This window comes from Primulina eburnea, chromosome 16 (genome assembly GCF_022965805.1).
Source record: "Primulina eburnea isolate SZY01 chromosome 16, ASM2296580v1, whole genome shotgun sequence".
Lineage (NCBI taxonomy): Eukaryota > Viridiplantae > Streptophyta > Magnoliopsida > Lamiales > Gesneriaceae > Primulina > Primulina eburnea.
This window is the reverse complement of record NC_133116.1, coordinates 1,635,061-1,654,334: the sequence shown is the minus strand read 5'-3', so window position 1 is coordinate 1,654,334 and position 19,274 is coordinate 1,635,061. Positions and strand designations below refer to the sequence as shown.

The 19,274-nt window shown below is 32.2% G+C and overlaps 4 protein-coding genes across 4 annotated transcripts; 2 read left to right on the top strand and 2 right to left on the bottom strand.

The window, feature by feature from the left end:
- Positions 1 to 1,148: 1,148 nt before the first annotated feature.
- On the top strand, positions 1,149 to 3,294 carry LOC140817153 (uncharacterized). The gene is made up of 3 exons (XM_073176777.1): positions 1,149 to 2,201; positions 2,637 to 2,865; positions 2,975 to 3,294. Exons 1-3 carry the CDS (start codon positions 1,300 to 1,302, stop codon positions 3,143 to 3,145), a joined length of 1,302 nt encoding a protein of 433 aa, XP_073032878.1. The 5' UTR covers positions 1,149 to 1,299; the 3' UTR covers positions 3,146 to 3,294.
- A 6,150-nt stretch (positions 3,295 to 9,444) lies between these two features.
- On the bottom strand, positions 9,445 to 10,343 carry LOC140817061 (uncharacterized). The gene has a single exon (XM_073176625.1). It carries the CDS (start codon positions 10,283 to 10,285, stop codon positions 9,545 to 9,547), a length of 741 nt encoding a protein of 246 aa, XP_073032726.1. The 5' UTR covers positions 10,286 to 10,343; the 3' UTR covers positions 9,445 to 9,544.
- A 4,048-nt stretch (positions 10,344 to 14,391) lies between these two features.
- LOC140817006 (transmembrane emp24 domain-containing protein p24delta4-like) lies at positions 14,392 to 16,515 on the top strand. Its single transcript, XM_073176558.1, has 4 exons — positions 14,392 to 14,752; positions 15,395 to 15,607; positions 15,718 to 15,794; positions 16,285 to 16,515. The coding sequence occupies exons 1-4, from the start codon at positions 14,552 to 14,554 to the stop codon at positions 16,427 to 16,429; spliced, it is 636 nt and encodes a 211-aa protein (XP_073032659.1). The 5' UTR covers positions 14,392 to 14,551; the 3' UTR covers positions 16,430 to 16,515.
- Positions 16,516 to 16,704: 189 nt separating this feature from the next.
- Positions 16,705 to 18,123, bottom strand: LOC140817007 (uncharacterized). Its single transcript, XM_073176559.1, has 3 exons — positions 17,767 to 18,123; positions 17,384 to 17,473; positions 16,705 to 16,881 (listed from the first exon to the last, which is right to left on the bottom strand). The coding sequence occupies exons 1-3, from the start codon at positions 18,025 to 18,027 to the stop codon at positions 16,804 to 16,806; spliced, it is 429 nt and encodes a 142-aa protein (XP_073032660.1). The 5' UTR covers positions 18,028 to 18,123; the 3' UTR covers positions 16,705 to 16,803.
- Positions 18,124 to 19,274: the final 1,151 nt, after the last annotated feature.

Genomic DNA, 19,274 nt, shown 5'->3' with positions numbered 1-19,274 from the left:
GTGGGGTAAATCTTGGGCTCAATTTAGTGTATGTACACACACTATATCAACCCACGATGAAGCATATTTGCCATCTAATACTAGGCCTACTTTTTTATTTGGGTCCAGACCAATAATCATTAAGGCCCTAAGGACTGTAATTTAGTCTTATCCAAATAACAAGCCTTTTCAAAAGCTACAGCCCACCAGTAAAATACCAATTGTGAAAGGCCTTTATCGAAAGAATAAGCCTTTTCAAGATTTACAGCCCAAGTCTAAAAATAATTGAAACGTTTTGAATTTGGTTTCAGTCTTGGATGATTGGATGGAAGAGCTATCCAAACAATAAACAAATTTTTAAGGAATAAAATTATTATTTCGATGGACAATTGATTAATTGTCAAAGAAAAGTTTGTTATTTTTAGGACTGTTTCTTATTCAATTTTTTTTTTAAAAAAAAACGATAAAATTATGTATCTTAACATAATAATTGAATTTAAATTTTAAAACCCACCTAATGTAAAAGAGTAGGGAGAGGAGAAAAAGAAAAGCCAGCCCATATGATCATTAACAAAAACTTGTGTGAGATGGTTTCACATGTCGTATTTTGTGAGACAGATTTTTTATTTGGGTCATCCATGAAAAAATATTATTTTTTATTGTGAATATCGGTAGGGTTGACCCGTCTGACGGATAAAGATTCGTAAGACCGTCTCGCAAGAGATCATACTCATCATCATTTAGTTTTAAAATCTGCAATACCGCGTATAATAAAATTTTTGCCATATTAATCAAATATGTTAAGAATTGGTGTGATTGGCACGAAATTTGAACTTACCCAATAATATTCAAAGTTTGAACTGTGGATATGCCACCCCTAAGGGGAAAGTATTGCATGCAAATTTATTTAAATAAAAAAAAAAAGTTATTCTAAATGTAGATTTTATATTTATGAACAAATATTAATTAAAATAAATATAAAATAGTTACACGTGCCGGCCGTCCACAATGGAAATCCGACGACCATATATTCCCGCAAAAACAAATCCAACGGACAAGAAAACGCACAAATATCAACCGTAGATGTTTCTGCAGGAGTACAGGTGGGCCCCAATCAATATCCTTTTTCCGGATATAAATTCACCTCTCCCCCATGCTCCACTATTCCAATCCTTCCTCCTCTTAACTGTAAACCTGCACACTTGCGACGCTGGTTATCCTGCGCACCACCGGAGATGAAACCTCCGTCGGAGTACGTGATAAGAATATCTAGGTACAGGTTCTGCGGCTGAGATTGGATTAAGGGACCTTGCTTTTGACATGGACGGTCAGATAAGACTGACGAATCTTACTAGGACCGATTCTTCACTCCTCAGGTCCTCCACCACCGTTAGATCTTCGATTCATAGCTTATCTTCGGTTGATGAGATAACATCTTATCTGGAAGAGGATACGGTGGACCTCGAGGAGCAGAAGCCGCACAAGAGAACCGGTCCGATGGTTCGATCCGGTTTTCCGCGTTCGGGACCGGTTCTGTCGATCCTTTTGCTGTCTGTTTGCACCCTTTTCGCCTTTTTCCATAGGGGTGATGGACCCGCTTCGGAGAATTTACTTTTTGCCTTGATTTTCGTGGCCGTTTTACTGTGCTTTGTCTCCAGAAACAGAGCATTAGTTAACAAAAAACTCAACTTTTGCAAGCAGTTGTGCAACGAGTGTGCTAAAAGATGCGGACTTTCCTGCTTTACCTTCAAGAATCAAGCAAAACCGGTGCAATGGTTAATCGGTGAGTCGAACATCAGCCAATTTAACTGGAAGAAGCTTAGCAAAAAGCAGGGTAGTGTTGGAAAGATCGCGAGAGAAGGGGTTGAGTTTTACAGTAATGGCGATTTTTACGAAGGGGAATTTCACAAGGGCAGATGCAATGGGAGTGGAGTGTATAATTACTTTGTGAATGGTCGGTATGAAGGGGACTGGATTGATGGAAAGTATGATGGTTACGGGATAGAGAGTTGGGCAAGAGGGAGTAGATTTAAAGGGCAGTACAGGCAAGGATTAAGGAATGGGTATGGGGTTTACAAGTTCTACACTGGGGATACATATACGGGAGAGTGGTGTAATGGGCAGAGTCATGGGGTCGGAGTGCAAACTTGTGCTGATGGGAGCTGTTTTGTTGGGGAATTTAAGTGCGGAGTTAAACATGGCCTCGGTTGTTACCATTTCAGGTGATGATTAGATTTTCTTTGATTCATATTAGTCTTTGTCTCTCTGTGGGGGGCGTGCAGTGGTGGGTTTTGGATATTAGCATTTGGTCTATTGTGTTTCTTGAATTTGGGTCGTATGAGATCGAGATGGAATCTTTTATTAATTTGAAAAAAATTGCTCATAAAGATCCTAGAAGTTATAATCAATTTTGTTTGTGTATACACTCATGTTGAGGATCATATGATCTCTTGGTTGCTCGCCCATGGAAGTGATGGTTCGGAATTTTCCGTTACCAGACTTTCTTTTTTGTTACTAAAAGTTCACCTTTATAGGATTATTGGATCATAGCTTAGGATCAATGATCTTCTATGCATAGATTCCAGATTTGTATCTCTTGGCCAGTCGGATAGATGAGTTGGGCAATATAATCTCACGATAATTTGATTGTGCTGTAGGAATGAAGATAGATATGCTGGTGAGTATTTTGGAGACAAAGTCCATGGTTTTGGCGTATATAACTTTGCAAATGGTCACTGCTACGAGGGATCTTGGCACGAGGGGCGTAAGCAAGGCTATGGAATGTATACTTTTCGAAAGGGCGACACCAAATGTGGTGAATGGGACAATGGAAATCTCACAACGCCTCTTCCCAATCTAAACGAATCAGTCCTTCGTGCCGTTGAGGTGACAACAGTGACATACCTTGAAAAATCGAACTCCTGGTCATCAACACTTTAAAAGAACATATCAAATTTTGGTCTTCCTCTCATTTGTACTGGTGCATATTTTGCAGGCTGCAAGAAAGACAGCAAGAAATGCGATGCACATTGACCGAGTAGACGAACAAGTAAACAAGGCCGTGATAGCTGCGAACCGGGCTGCCACAGCTGCGAGGGTTGCTGCCGTGAAAGCCGTCCAGAATAGGAATATAGGATCCATGGAAAAATTTTGCGATACTAGCTAACAGTTAAAACTGGAATTGTAGGCAACTGTAAATTTACTAATTCCCTGAAACAATGAAGCAAACCTACGGTTGAGCTTTGGTTAACCATGCTGTAACCTGTACATAGATCTATGTATACATTAATGGAAGATTAATTTTCAGCAGGCAAACTTTGTTTGTTCCAGTACGTTTGTTTTCATGCATTTTCCCCCCGGGGAGTTGAACCGATCGGTCAGCATCTTGTCTTGATTTTAGTGCTCTGATCTGGTCAATATCATATGCTTCAAGAAGCAACAAATATTTTATATTATGAATTATATAATGGCGTGACTCAAAATTAACACCGCATTAAAATTCAGAAAAATAAAATAAAATTATGTCCATAAATTGCTCCACGTCCAATTCGTTTTCCGTTGAAAACAAATAAAAAACAAACCCTTCCCTTGATTGATGACAAGTAGAAACTCGAAATCAATTGAACTTACTTTCAACTATTGAATCTGGGATCCTATTTCGTGAAAAGTGTCTTCTTGTGGCACTTAATCTTCATCAATTTGGATGATAATTAACCATCATTTTTATTGTGTTGCTGGCGGGGTTTCTTGGTGAGATCACGAGAACACGTGATGCATGTATAAAACATATCTAATTACATCAAATTTATGCTTTAATTTTAATAATATCTCTGTTAATTGTCCCATATCGGTTGGATCAATAACCTTGGAGTTGTATATATGGGCTTGGATAATTCTCCTCCCTTAAGCTAGTTTTTGAGGTTGAATTAGGTCCAAATTATAATCTTAGTACTTTAATTGCCATTCGTTAATAAATAAGTATAAGAAATCGTCGGTTTTTCCTGTCTTTTCCCAGAAAATTAGTGATATATAATAAATAAATATTTATTTAAAAAAATTCAAACTTGACGGGAGGATTTTTTGGAAGAAATAATTAGTCGTAAAAAAAGGAAATAACTTTTGCTTCTTTCAAATTTTAGAATCAAAGCCTGTTGAGATTCTTGTTCCTTCCTTTCATTTTTGCTTTACATGTACATCCAACTACCCTCACATGACATGCATCTTCATTCATAGCTAGCCTTGATTAATGAGATTTTATTAATCTTTTTTTTTAGTCTACAGAACTGATTATGTTCTTTTGTTTGATTACCAATGGTTCTTTTTGGTAAAAAGCTTGTTTAGTCAAAAGGAATATCGTATCGATTATCGCAAAAAGGCAAGTGTCATTTGGGATTTCAATGTGCATGTATAACTCACGCTTCCGAATAGAATGAATGAACGTAAAAATCACGAGTCATACCAAAATTATATCCAAATTTCATAGCATAAATTGGTTGATTTTCAAATTATTAGCATTGGATGTGGTAGGTATCACGATTATAATTAAAAATTCACTCCAAATAATTAATGTTTTGAACTTATTTAAATGCCGACTCACCTAATAAGTTAACCGAGAAAGTTGATCATTCAGATCCAGCAAAGGATACAGTGTATTGCTGTGGCAATATTAGTTCATAATTTTTGTTTCTTTCTCCTGTGGGGGCTCCGAATACTGAAACTCCCATTATCCCTAGGGTAGGGGTGGTGCTTTCTATTTTATATTTCTGGGATTTTGTAAGATTTCTCGAATAATCTAGTTTATATTTAAAGATAACTATTTATTTATTTCTTTATATATATATAGAAAGAATATTGTCACAATTACATATTTATTTCATGGGAGCATCAACATTGCTTTGAAATTGTTGTACTAAATTTTTGAATAGGTCCACAATGACGATGACATTTTCTTACTTTTCAATTAATAGCCATGAAATAAGTGGTTTGGTAATTTATTTTGAAAGTTTTGGCTCGATAGTTTATATTTTGTTATTTTATTTATTGAAATAATTTTTTTAAAATAAAAATCAAAATGAAAATGTAGCTGTTTTTCTTTTATTCGGAAAATAACATGCATTACCTACTCATATGAACCGATTTTCGCATGATATATATAGTTCGCCACGAATCAAAAAGCAATAATTTATAGACATAAATCGATCGAGTTTCTTTAGAAGAAACTGCATCGGATTTTGAAATTTCAAATTCATGTTTTTTACTATATAAAAAAATTTAAAATTCAAGCGGGTTATCAAATACATATACCGTTTTGACATTTTGAATTTGATGTGGATATCAAATACAAGTCAAACCATTACAAGAAACACACTAGCAAACTTTGTGCTTAAATTGTTGTGCTTGGTTAAAAAACAATAATAATTGTTAAAAATCAAAATCGTCCTTACTAGAAGTAGAAGAACGAACGAAAATATAATATTTGAATTATTATATGATTTAAAAGATTTAATTTATACAATTATAACAATTTATAAATTTTGATAAAAATATCGTTTAAATATGTAATCTTCCGGTAAAGGTAGGGTGTTAATTTTTATGAAGATGGTAGGTCACCTAAATCAGTCTAATTCATTGACTTGGTTGCCATTGTCGGTCTAATGGAGCGTTATTAATTATTATCATTATTAATAAATAAATGGTCTCACAATCGCCTTCCCAAGTTCTTCCCAACTTCATATATATATATATATATATATATATATATATATATATATATATATATATATATATATATATATATATATATATATATATATATATACACACACACACACACACACACAAAATGATTTTAGTCTATACAATAATGTTCTTTTGAATAACTGCTTCGACTTTCTACATAGCTTGTGTGGTCACCTATTTGATGGATCATGTGAAGCAAATCACGATATCATTTTTTTTTCCCTCGAGAATATAGATATTTTATTTTATATCTTATTTTGATTTAAATACGAGTTTTATTACATCAAATTACAGTAAATCATTTTACATAGGCAAAAATTTTTGTGAGACGTTCTCACGGGTCGTATTTGTGAGACAGATCTCTTATTTAGGTCACCCATGAAAAAATATTACTTTTTATGCTAAGAGTGTTATTTTTTATTGTGAATATTGGTAGGGTTGACCCGTCTAACGGATTATGATCTGTGAGACGGTCTCACATGATACTCACTCTTTTACATATGATCAACAAATTTAATTCGAATACCCTTTGTTTGTTATATTTTGTATCAAGATCAGGTTCTTGTAAGACAGTCTCATGAATTTTTATATTTGTGATACGACTCAACCCTACTCATATTCACAATAAAAAGTAATATTATTAGCATAAATCGATTTAAAATCAAACCCAATCCGAAAATCTGAAAGCGGTACTTGTTCAAAGCAGCCACCCTAGCTAGTTGTAAAGGGATTTAGGGCAGTTGAGTAGAGTTTACCATACATCTTCTAATTATGCCATACTGCATCATTGACCAAATATTTTTCATTATGTTATTGTACTTTTATGTCGTGTTTTTAGTATAAGGATTTGTGTATAACTGGATGAATTTCAAATTAATCTGTTTTGAGAGGATTCGAAATCTTCTAGATATTTATAGGTTTCGTTTGCTATGTGTGATGAGATAAATAAATGATTAGTAATTAGAGTGATTAAAAAATAAGATATATGTATTGATAGTATGATGATATAAATAACATGGTGTTTGATATAATTTTAAAATAATGAATTAATTTTGTAAATTTTATTGTAATGACAAAAATGCTCAAAGTACTAATTAAATATATATTCTTAAAATAATTATAATCATAATAAAATATTTATAATTAGAATTTACATTTATTAAAATAAATTTAAATATATTGTATAGAAATAAATTTGTAAATATGCATTTACTTTAATAATTAAAATAACAATAATATTTTGAATGCTACTATTAAATAAAGTTTAATGATAATTACAATATTATTGTTTTTTTAAAATAATTATAAATATTCTTAAAATAATTTGATAGATAATTAAATATTTATACTTATAATTTATATTTATTAAAATTAAATATTTGTAAATATGCATTTAATTAATAATTAAATAGTAATAATATTTTGAATATTAATTTTATTGTTATATTTATTATAAATATATTTGTAGATTGCGTATTTTTAATAAACGACAAAATAATATTCGACATGATATAAAATGATGAGTGTTGACATGGAATAAGAAATAAGAGGATAAAAATCTAACTTGATGAGTGTCGATAGCCTATCCCACTTATTTTATTAGATTAATAATTAAATAATTATCCATAAAATTGGGTCTTAAACCGGGTCCAAGTGATTATTAAAGTATCTTAAAATTTTAACCAAACATTAGATAAATGTTTGATTATTTATCTAACTTTGTTTAATCCACCCAACCAAACACACCCATATATAGTATAAAATTTTGGAATTCATAGAATTCAAAATTGACAAACAAGTACAATTATAAGAACTTTCAGAATAACTCTATCTATAATACTTCAATCCAAACACACTCTTACTGCATCATGGTTTGAATTTTTTATTTTTTCGAATGAATAATTTTTTGAAAATTCAATTTTTTTGCTTTCGGATTAAACAAAAAATCCATGTGGACCATGATTCGAACGTTTTGTTACCACACATCCACATGGAATCGGGCACAAGCTTGGGCTTTGTCCACATAATATTTGGGCAATTTCTTCATAAGAAAGCCCAACAATATATCTTGGCTGGGCCCATTCATAAAATCAAGCAAAATTTATATTTTTGACTGAAGCACCCATAAACATTAAACCAGTCAAATCATTCCAACCAAATCCTAAAAGTGATTGAAGATTAGTTACTACAGATTTCTCAAGCCGATATATATATATATATTTGCAAATAAGCTTTTTTTTCTTATTTTTTTTTCGAAAAGCTGTTTTCGATAATTGCACGACCATTTCAATTACAATTGCTTTAAGGTTTATTTTAAGTGTTTTTAAATTTTTAGTCAACGAAATGTTTAAAAACTATACGCAGAAACTAAGAAGCACACTTAAAATAAGTTCCAACAAACACTACCAAAATATTTTAACCTAGATTAATCTTATTTAAATGTCATAACTCATAAGTTTATTCTCACTACACCACGTTAGGTATTGTTCAATTACAATTACTACGTTCTATTATACATGTTACATTGATGGAGTTTGTTTAAAACACACTTAGAAAAAACACATAAATTCTCATGAGATTGTCTAATATGTCAATTTTTATGCGAGAGATCTTCAACCCGATCTAACCATGAAAAAAAGGAGTATACAAAATGGAAAATAATACACCGGTGCATAGAGCCATGTTCATTGAATTGATGGGCCAAAATCTTGTGTAGGCCCTATAATAAATTGCGTGAATCTCAGTTTTTTCTTATATTCTTTTGGAAAAAATTATCCTAGCATTTAATAACAGAACAATTTTATAATATCCGCAACTCGTGGGCATGGCCCGCAAGTTTTGTTCTGAAAAGACCAAGTACGATGCAACAAAACATCGAACGATATTTATGTTTACTCCAAAGTTTTCAACAATTCTATTTTTTGTTTAATATATAGTATTGTAACCATGTAAATTATATTTTAAAATTTCAAAATATGTAAAACATAAAACACTGATATTTATCAAAGAAAATATCACATAATCTGTCACACAATGAAAAATTTAATTTAAGGATGCACTTTTATCTCCCATAATCTTTTTTGAAAACAATTTTCCTAATATTTTTTTTCCATATAAGAAAAATGAAACCGAATATCGCCTCTCTCTTTTTTTTTAATGACTAACAAATAATTAAATCTTGATTTAATGAAGCCATCTTTCGCGTTGCTAATTAATCAAACTCAAGCAAGGTGTAATACTTGGAAGATCTCTCAAAGTGATGCCAACCAAGCCCAAACAAGATAAGGAAGTCTTTAGTTACTAAAATTTTTGCAACTGAATATTTTAAAAATGCATGTTATATTTTTACCAAAACTTGACTGTAAATTAATGGTTGCTGATTTTTATCTGTTTTCATCTGCTAGATGGATTGTACAAATTAATTGACGAGTTAATCTCCTAAGAATGATTTGAGACGATGGATATTTAACGATATTCAATCGATGTTTTCTCACATTCAGCATCAAATTATACCAAATCTGAATCGAACTACGTATGAGGTGAGAATAATCGAAAGGGAAAAAGATAAACATATTAGAATATTAGAATAAATGCATTTCCACGTAAATGATACGCGTACATAACAACGGGAATACTTCACACGGTAGCCAGGCAAAAATGTATGTTTCCCTCCTTAGAAACCCTCGAATATATTATAAAAAATGATGACTATAGTCAGTTGTGTCGTCAAGAAATAAATTGAAGACAACTGAAAATTGAATAATATTATTATGATATATATAATATTTATAATTAATGGAAATGAATTAACGTGAATATTTCTCGATCACATATAGCTCCATAAACGGATATCGGTATCCTCGTAAGTATCTTCTGCCATCAAAGGATCAAAGAGCACCCCATTTATCATGTCATTGTACTTTGGAGAATCGAAGTTGTACCACGAGGCCATGGCCATGTAGTTGTAGTCACGAACATGTGAAGCATCCAATGAAATATGATCATCTTCATCAATAATTTGAAGCTCACAATAATTAGGGGAAGATGAAAGAGACGTTGATGAACTCGAATCAAACGACGATAAAGTAGTAGTAGAAGTCATACTAGTGTTAGGCGAAAGGCTTAGATTTTTTGGGGTTTCTAAGAATATGGCGTTGGATGATGCTGTTGGTGGGTTCGCTATGAACTTAGAAGAACTAGGGCTCGGATTATTCGGGTTTCCAAGAACCATGTCGTTCGCCGCGGCTGCTGCTGCGAATCGTTGGATGGATTTGGGCGACATGATTACGTTTTCAGGGTCAATATTTTGTTGGTAAGCTTTTGAAAGTGGGAAATTCAGATTGGCTGAGGAGCCCTTTAGGCATAAAAGTGCAGCATCATAAGCTCTAGCGGCTGCCTCTGGTGTAGAATAAGAACCTAACCAGATTCTTGTCTTCTGATTTGGTGCCCTTATCTCAGACACAAATGAGCCCCAACTCCTCATTCTCACTCCTTTGTACTTGTTCTTGCATTGAGATCTTGGTGTATTGTTTGTCGATGGGATCTTGTTTTTTGTCTTCATGACCATTCTTGCGAGTATTCAAAACCTTTTTTTGTTTTTCGAAGGAAAAAACCTTATTTTTTGAGAAAGGGGAAATGCACATGGGAAGTGATTTTGAATGACAATGGATATCTTATATTTATAGATTCTGAATACAAGATTTTTCTTCAGCTAATGATTAATTATTATTATATAAAGTGAAATTTTTTAAACAATATATTTATTCCGTATAGGATATAAAACTAAACTGTTTGAAATATGTAATCGAAAATAGGAATATCCCATTGTCAAAGAATAGTAATGTCAAAATATGAAATAACATGCAATGTTGGTTGACAGAGATTTTCCAGTAATTTATGCTGAGAATCAGATGTTTCTTACTTCACACGACAATGACTTTTCTGCCCTCCATTGGTAAATTATTCCACTTTTTAGGTAATTGAAAATATTTTAACAAGGATATATAGAAAAAAAGTTTTAAGGGTCTTTCCAAGAAGGGCCGATCTATTAATCAACATAATTAGTAGGAAAACTGATTCCAGAATTTTTAATACAAACAACCCAAAACGATAATTAAGATGTATTCCCAGTCCACATATTAATTTAACTTCGAATTTTTGAATAAATAAATTAGCATTTATATATACATTTTATTTTTAACTTTATTTTAATATTCACCATTTTTATTTTGACATTAATTCACACACACATGATTTTATATTTTAACCAACTCTTATGAATTGGAATTAAGAAAATAAATTCTAGGAAGTATTTGTACTAAAATGTAAGTGATATCATTCGATACATCGCTTCTCTGATTCGCCGCGGTAGAGAAAGTCTTTTGAGAAGACTTGTTCAAATATAGTTGCAGCAATGGCAGTAGTTGTTAAGTTAGCACACTCGGAAAAAAGCAATGGAAATAAATTAGAAGCAACTCAATAATATTTAAAAATAAATCCTATTATTATCAAACTAATTGGTCGTCCTTTTATAATATATATATATATATATATATATATATATATATATATATATATATATATATATGACTAATGAAAAGAGAAAACCACGTATTTATTGTACGATTGCATGAGTAAAATGTTGAGTACAGCAGACAGATGTCCAAAATTTCAAAGGAAACATTAATCAAAATTTTCAACATTAATGAACCATTAATTTTCTACATTGAACTAAACTCAAACCATGAGTTCCTCTAGAAATAAATTGGGAAGAAGAATTTTAAAAAATAAAGAAAGAATAATAAATTTGTTCGCACAGTAAAAATTTGAAATTTAGGTTTCCTTTCTTTAGGCAACAAAGTCATTTGGTCACATGGGGTAGTTTAGAATTAATTATAGAATTAACCTGCCGTATCTTAGACTAATTAATTATAATAATCATTTTCCGCTATATAATTCATGGGTTGCATAAAATCCTATACTCCATACTTGCAAATTAAAAAAAACTCCTGTTACATGTATTTATAATTTCGTAAAATATAATATTCGAATATATGTATAATAAAGTAATAAAGAGTCAATTGTCGATCAACATTTTACAAAAAAAAAAAATTAAATTGTAGGAAGCATTATGCATATTTATGTGAAGTATCTTAATTAATTAATCTGTCATATGCAGCTTCCTGGATTTTGCGAGAAGCTTGGGAGGAGTGTGCCTCCATTATTGAACGAATATTTTAGTAATCGAATGAAAAAAATAGTAATAAAAAAGCAATATAAAAACGGGTAAATTGTAAAAAGTAGAAAAAATAATTTTAAAAATGAAAATTTGACTGTATATTTGGGAAAAAAACGAAAAATAAAATTAATCCCATATATCTATAAATGTGATAGGATGGTGTATAATACTCCATTAATTTACGAAAATGAAAATATTAAAAGAAAAAAATAATTAATGTACATTTAGAGAAGAAAGCAGCTGGTGCTGCTCTGTCATGCATGTAGACTAAGAACGCGTTATCTCATAACTTCATGTTTCTCGTTGCTTTTCTTCTTACAGAAATCAAGGGAAACAGAAACGCCATTAATAAACTATTTAAAAACTAAAATTAATAGAATAATTAATCTCATTGCTCGAATATGGAGATTGGAGGCAAAAAAAGGAAAAAAAAATTTTTAGGAAGATCGAGGGTAAATTTTAGGAGAAACATGAAAAAATATAATTATTTTTAGATCTCTAGTTAATGAAATAAAAAAATTGAGAAAACGTTTGTCAATATATATATATATATATATATATATATATATATATATATATATATATATATATATATATATATATGTGTGTGTGTGTGTGTGTGTGTGTGTGTGAGCACCGACGAGGTGTTACTCACCCATTGAATGCACAATTTTTCTATATTTCATCACATCCAATGAGTGAGTGACATCTCATCGGTGCTCACATATGTGTGTACGGTAGGTGTACAGCATATCAAAACTCTATATATATATATATATATAAATATATATATATATATATATATATATATATATATATATATATAGGTATTTAATTTTATGGGCAACGGGCTTCAAGCATGCCTGAATCGGCTTCTTAATTACTTTTGAAAAACATTTGGGGTATTATTTAACTTTAAAAAAAAAATCAAATGGAGGATTTTGATAAAAGCGATTGAAAATTATATGATAACGACTCTTTCTATTTGGGTCAGGTTTCACACATGAAAAATGATATACCAAAAAAAATTATGATTTGCGATTTTAAATTGCAATTGAATTGACATATTTGATTTGACGAAAAAATTGAATGACACATAAATTGCAAACAATTACAGAATTTGCTATAACTTAAAGTTTATAAACGATAAATATATACTAATTTATTTGGACTTACTTTATTATTATTAATTATTAGTTGATTATTATATTTTTACATCTCTCTGTAGTATCATGAGAACTTCGATTTGTTTTTTATAACCTAAATATGTTTTCGATCGTGAGCTGTAGTTTGTCGACTCTCATCCAGCTATTATAATTTAATGTATTTCTAAATTATTTTTTCTTATATATGAATTATGATCACATTTCTATTTTTCTTATTCATCGCGGAAATAATTTACATTTATAATAAAAGTAAAATTATCGAATAGCTGTTGGATTCGTATTAGGTCATAGAATAATAATATTTATTTATAAGTGTGAACTCTGTGGGAGGACCTTCCGTACGCACCCCAGCTAGCATCGATTTGCGCAAAGAGACATTGTACTGTCATTAATTAGTAGGCCAATACAGCTAATGGTGCGTGGACTATGTTTGTTAGGTCAAAAAGGGCAAATAAGTTATTTGGTGATCGATGGTTTCATAAATGTTCTATTTGTTATAGGATAAAGATGAATGGAACATTGAATCTCGGAGGTTGTCGGACCATGAAGACTCAGGCAACAACACATACATGCCGGAGGGAAATAACTCAGAAGAATGCGATATATTCTATTCGATTTTTCACGACAACATCAACTTCATGGATAAGTAAAGTTTAGTATAGTCAGGCCGAGACTGCCCGTATTTTAGTGTGTGTATATGTGTGTGTGAATAATATAATGACTTATAATTCTAATTAATTTTAGAACTTTATTAAAACATTCGGTGAGACAATACCATGTAATGAATTTAATGTCTTATCATTTGCTATCGAACAATGTCTTATGAAATTGTTTTTCTATTATTTTTATTAAATTTAAGTCTTACTAATTTAAAGTCAAATCAGATTGGATCTGCTTTGAAAGAAATTTTCCTATGCTTTTGTCTCCATTAAAAAGACCCAAAACATCTTGCATATTTTTGCCAGGGCTTTCTAATTGACACAGGCCACCACTAAAAATGAAGGGAAAAAAAACAGAGGATAGAATTTGGGGGCCCAAAGTTTATAATTTGAAACGAGCCCATTCATCATCGGGGCTTCTGTGGGCTGAGCCCAAAGAAAAATGATAAAAGAAAAAGTGCGGGAGAAGGTGCCAAATAATAGTACGTGTCCGAATTAGGAATTCCAGTCAATGACATGGCGAAATTTTATTGGTTCAAAGGACCTGTAACTTCGTGGAGCCAGGAATCCTCAATTGTAAAAGCCCACTACTTTAGTCAAACTCGACACCTAGCCTTACAACGCGTGCATTCCACGCTCAAAAAAGTCAAGCGTTGCGTTTCAGGTTCCATCAGCTTCAAACCCGTCGAACTCCTCAGACATCCATCCAGTTAAAAACACTGGCATTTTTACGCGTAAATTCAATATATCGTATTTAAATAATTATCAAAATGAAGTTGGTGGAGGCGGCGATATTGCTGGTGGTGATTATCCCGGCGGCGCGTGGACTATGGCTGAACTTGCCGAGCTCGGGGTCAAAGTGCGTGTCGGAGGAATTGCACGGCAAAGTCGTTGTTCTGGGTGATTACCATTCTTTCTTCGGCGAGCAAGATGATTCGAATAATACTGTCGCACCCACCGTATCGGTTAAGGTGAGGCTTCAATTTTTCAGTTTAGTTGATCGATAAACTTGCCCCGACCCAGCAGAACTTTTCGATCCAGAAAAATTCTGTGTTTATTTGATACTTTAGGCAAATTCTAGTAACTAACTGATATAAGTACGAGCAGATCTGACCTCTTGTCCTAGTTGATTGGATCAACACAAATTCGAGGTTGTGAAAATATAATATTGACTTCCTTTGTCTCCATTTAACCGTTGGTGTGCTGAATCTATACGTATCTCGGTAAACGTGTTACCATCTCATCATCCGGAGCTGAATTTATTTGGACACTCGATCGCATTAGTTAACTAGTTTGAAGATGTTCTCATAAAAGAAATAAGTTGTCCCAATTTGGTTTATTTTTCTCTCTCAGTTTCTGGAGCTAACTGGCAGCCTTGATATTCCAATTCTTGTTCAATTCAGGTTGAAGTCTTAACAATGTGTTAGAAAGCTGCTGCTTTCCTCATACACAGTATCAAATCTGGTTGTACTTTATGAAACCAACAAAACCCTTATCATTTCAAGAGATCTGGGTTCCTCTACTTTTTTTTGCTCTTTTGATTGATTCGCTCTCGCTACATTTATAGATTTAAAAAATGGAAGCTCATTTAGACGCTTTATCATCTTTATTAGGTTACTTCGCCATATGGAACCGAGCTTTATCACCAGGAAAATACCTCTATTGGACAATTCGCATTTACAGCGTCTGAAACCGGTAGCTACATGGCCTGCTTCACCGTGGATGGTGATCATCATGGAGGCAAAATTGTAACGGTAGGGATCGACTGGAAAACAGGGATTGCTGCAAAAGATTGGGATTCAGTGGCAAAGAAAGAAAAAATTGAGGCAAGTTCATGCCATTTTCATATGTTGTTATTTAACTATCTCTCTGTCACTTTAAAATTTGTAGTTATCTTGTTGTATAATCATGAGCTGTAAATTTAATCTGCTTGTAGGGTCTCGAGCTTGAGTTGACAAAGCTTGAAGGAATTGTGCAAGCAATTCACGAGAATTTAAATTACCTGATTTCTAGGTAATTTCCGAGGCCACATCCAATTTTACCTTCCTAGTTATGCAGCCAAGTTTGTCTTTTCCTTTTCTTGCAAGTGTTTTGTTTCGAAACTATCTTAAATTTTCTTCTTTTCACAATGAAGGTATTTACTAGCTTTCTAGTCAATCGCTTCTTTGCCGGTTCAGTATTTTTGTTTTTGGCGACGAATCGGGGAAATTACAATAATAAAGATGTTGCCTATTTGAAAATCAATGTGTATTTTAATGAATTGATAATTTTCTGAAACCTAGGGGGAACCATTTATTTTTGATGAACTATTTTGATGGAATGAACCTATGGTCTACATGAAAGAAATATTATTTGACCGATTATATTATGACTTGTTTTCGTGTTATGTTTGGCCAAAATATATATATATATATTTATATGTATATATATATATATATATATATATATATATATATATATTTTTTTTTTTTTTTTTTTTTTTTTTTTTTTTTTTTTTTTGCAGGGAAGCGGATATGAGGGAAGTGAGCGAGCAAACAAATGCTAGAGTTGTGTGGTATAGCATTATGGCGCTTGGCCTGTGCATTATTGCTGCCGTATTCCAATTGTGGTATCTGAGGCGCTACTTCCAGAAGAAAAAGCTTATTTAGAGATAACAAAATTACTCATTTTTTTCGCCTTGTAGCAATGTACTCTGAAGTGCTTAACAATTTTTGAAGAATATTTTTTGGGTCTATGGGATTAACTTGTGGTCCGCATCTCAATTGTTAAAAGTATGTACAATTTGGGAAAAAAAAATTATCGAGAACTTTCATTAAAAGTATTTGAACTTCCACCTGTAAAACATGTTTGATGATTTCAGTAAGAAGTATACTTTGAATAAGATTTGATGTCTAAATAACACATGTTTTGATGATCGAGTGTGCACGCAAATCACAAATGAATTTATAGCAATAAGCTCCTCCATCACTCTCATATTAAATAAAATAAACAAGTTACAAGGTAAGCTACCATCTTGAATCATCTATGAACTAAATGCAGCCGCTATCTTTTTTTGAACAAGTTCGACTCCAAGGCGGGGTGACAATCTTGGAAGCACTTCCTGCAACAGATATCGGAGTCTCTGAGATTTTCAGATTTAGAAAACAACCTAAACGAGCTTCATTAAACAAAACGAATACAACTTGTGCGAAATATCCAACATCTCCATATCCGAGATGGGCGAAACTGCGAAAGCAGACGAGGAATTATATTTTAAACTAACTTAAGGAAAATTCATGCATAGATTCACAAATTCGAACACGTTTTGATCTCATTGCTTTTTCATACATGAGAATTCATTTTAAGCTACCACTCCACTCCATCAAGGTAACCTCTCACAGACCACATGAATAAAATGAACTGATGTCTTCTTAATATAGCTCATTCTTGCTAGCTATCTCAGGATCTGATGTTTGTACATGTCTAAATCATTTAACAACAAATGGGGACATTTATTCAACGTATGAAAATGTAAAATAACATCATTTCAGTAAAAGATTTGAAATAAGCTAAGCACCATTTCTCCAAGAATTAATTGACATTGATAAATTAAAATTGCAAACCTCGGTGCCATCTTCTCGGACTCTGGCCAACACAGGTATCTCATACTGGTAAAGCTTCTCCCACTCGGGATTACTCGTGATATCCCTTATCTACAAAAACCCAAAGCAGTTTTTCATATTTATGGGAAATATGGGAATTTGAACTAGCAAATTGTTTCAAAGGCAATGCATTTTAAATACTAAATACATAGGCGGACATATCAGCCTAGTTGAACTGGAGCAATTTAATGTGTTCTAAAGTTGCACATAAAATAGAGTTTAAAATTTTTTCGATCCGGCAATCGCATAAAGGATTCGAACTTCATAACAAATCCTTCGCTTTAGAATTATATGCATCCAGACTTCAGCAGAGAGTGAAACGAAATTAGGAGATGTATTCGAACCTGTAGCTGGACATCATGGATAGAATGTGGCCCGGAAAGAGAGAATGCAGCATCGAGCTTTTCTTTGAGGCCATCGCACAAACAGCATCCGGGCTTAGAGTAGAGTATGAGCTTTCTAGACGCCGAGGACGAAGCAGGCAAAGCTGATGCGGTGAATAATACCGTTTGGGCATTAAGGACAATGGGTCTAAACCCAAATATGAAATTCTTGAATAGTAATGGTCTGGCAGCCACATTTCCAATGGGAATCCAACTCGCCATTTTCGTTTCAGTCCCCTCTATCTGATGCTTCCTGTTCCAAAATGGGGTCAAGAAACCGATGAAATTTCAAAACGCGACTTCGTCTTAGGATGGAAAAGTCGTGTTATGATGATCTTCAAGGCAATAACACCTAAACCGCAGTGTTCATTAAGAAGTCAAAAAATTGAACACAATATTTTTATATTATATTTTGGAATGTTGTAGATTAATTGGAGGAACAAACCTCTAATTTGGAATGTTCGCCCGTCTAAAAAATATAGAGGCAAAAACTTGTGTGATATTGTCTGACGGATTGTATTTGTGAGACGGATCTCTTATTTGGATCATCCATGAAAAAATATTACTTTTTATGCTAAGAGCATTATTTTTTATCATGAATATTGGTATAGTTGACCCGTCTCACATATTAGGATCCGTGAAACGGTCTCACATGAGAAACACTCATAAATAAATTTGAAGTGAGTTAAGAATGAGGATATGGATTATTAATTTATAAAAATAATTAATTCAAATTGATAAAAAAATTAAAATAAAAACTCTTGTATGCTCAAATAACTAAGCACAAAAAGTATGAATAATGTATTTGATAACGAAAATGACAATATATATATATATTTTAAATCATTTATTAAGAAAGGATAAATAATGTGAATCGTAAAATTTTGATTTGACGTAGAGAAAGTAGGCTTACATATACGAAGCATTTTTTTATCCAATAGAATGGAAGATGAATGTAAATATTCTCTTGTACAATTCATGCCAAAATTTAAATTGAAAATTGGAATAAAAGTAAGGTTTTTTAACACAATAAATAGATTAATGTGGATAATATTCAGTCCAACTCGGTTTCCATTCCTATAGAATAGAAATCCATTTCCATATCGGGTCTCCCTATCGTCTCAATGTAATCTCTTTAACTTCAGGACACTGATTAATTGCGATAACAAAAAGGGTTGCCAAGTTAAACACAACTTTGTCTTGTTAAAGTATCCATAAGTTGTTTTCACGTCAAGTGATTCATCTTCATGTTTTAAAAATAATAATTTATCAAATAGAATACTCTTGTTATGTTGGTAAATGATTTGCAATTTGCATGGTTAGAGAAATATGAACAAAAAATAGAAAGTTAATATTTAGATGAGATCAATCTTAGGGTGAGTCGATATTCAACGATAAAATAGAAAAATTGGAGAGAGAAAGAGTTTGAGTAATTGACTTCTTTTATTAGGGTATTGCTATAAGATGCT

Bases quoted from the DNA above. Each gene is read 5' to 3' on its own strand.
- LOC140817153 (XM_073176777.1), top strand. From the start codon at position 1,300: ATGGACGGTCAGATAAGACTGACGAATCTTACTAGGACCGATTCTTCA. The intron at 2,202-2,636 runs GTGATGATTAGA...ATTGTGCTGTAG, and splicing joins CTCGGTTGTTACCATTTCAG to GAATGAAGATAGATATGCTG. The intron at 2,866-2,974 runs GTGACAACAGTG...CATATTTTGCAG, and splicing joins CAGTCCTTCGTGCCGTTGAG to GCTGCAAGAAAGACAGCAAG.
- LOC140817061 (XM_073176625.1), bottom strand. From the start codon at position 10,285: ATGGTCATGAAGACAAAAAACAAGATCCCATCGACAAACAATACACCA.
- LOC140817006 (XM_073176558.1), top strand. From the start codon at position 14,552: ATGAAGTTGGTGGAGGCGGCGATATTGCTGGTGGTGATTATCCCGGCG. The intron at 14,753-15,394 runs GTGAGGCTTCAA...CATCTTTATTAG, and splicing joins CACCCACCGTATCGGTTAAG to GTTACTTCGCCATATGGAAC. The intron at 15,608-15,717 runs GCAAGTTCATGC...ATCTGCTTGTAG, and splicing joins CAAAGAAAGAAAAAATTGAG to GGTCTCGAGCTTGAGTTGAC.
- LOC140817007 (XM_073176559.1), bottom strand. From the start codon at position 18,027: ATGGCGAGTTGGATTCCCATTGGAAATGTGGCTGCCAGACCATTACTA. The intron at 17,474-17,766 runs GTTCGAATACAT...GGGTTTTTGTAG, and splicing joins TCCATGATGTCCAGCTACAG to ATAAGGGATATCACGAGTAA. The intron at 16,882-17,383 runs GTTTGCAATTTT...TATCTGTTGCAG, and splicing joins TCCGAGAAGATGGCACCGAG to GAAGTGCTTCCAAGATTGTC.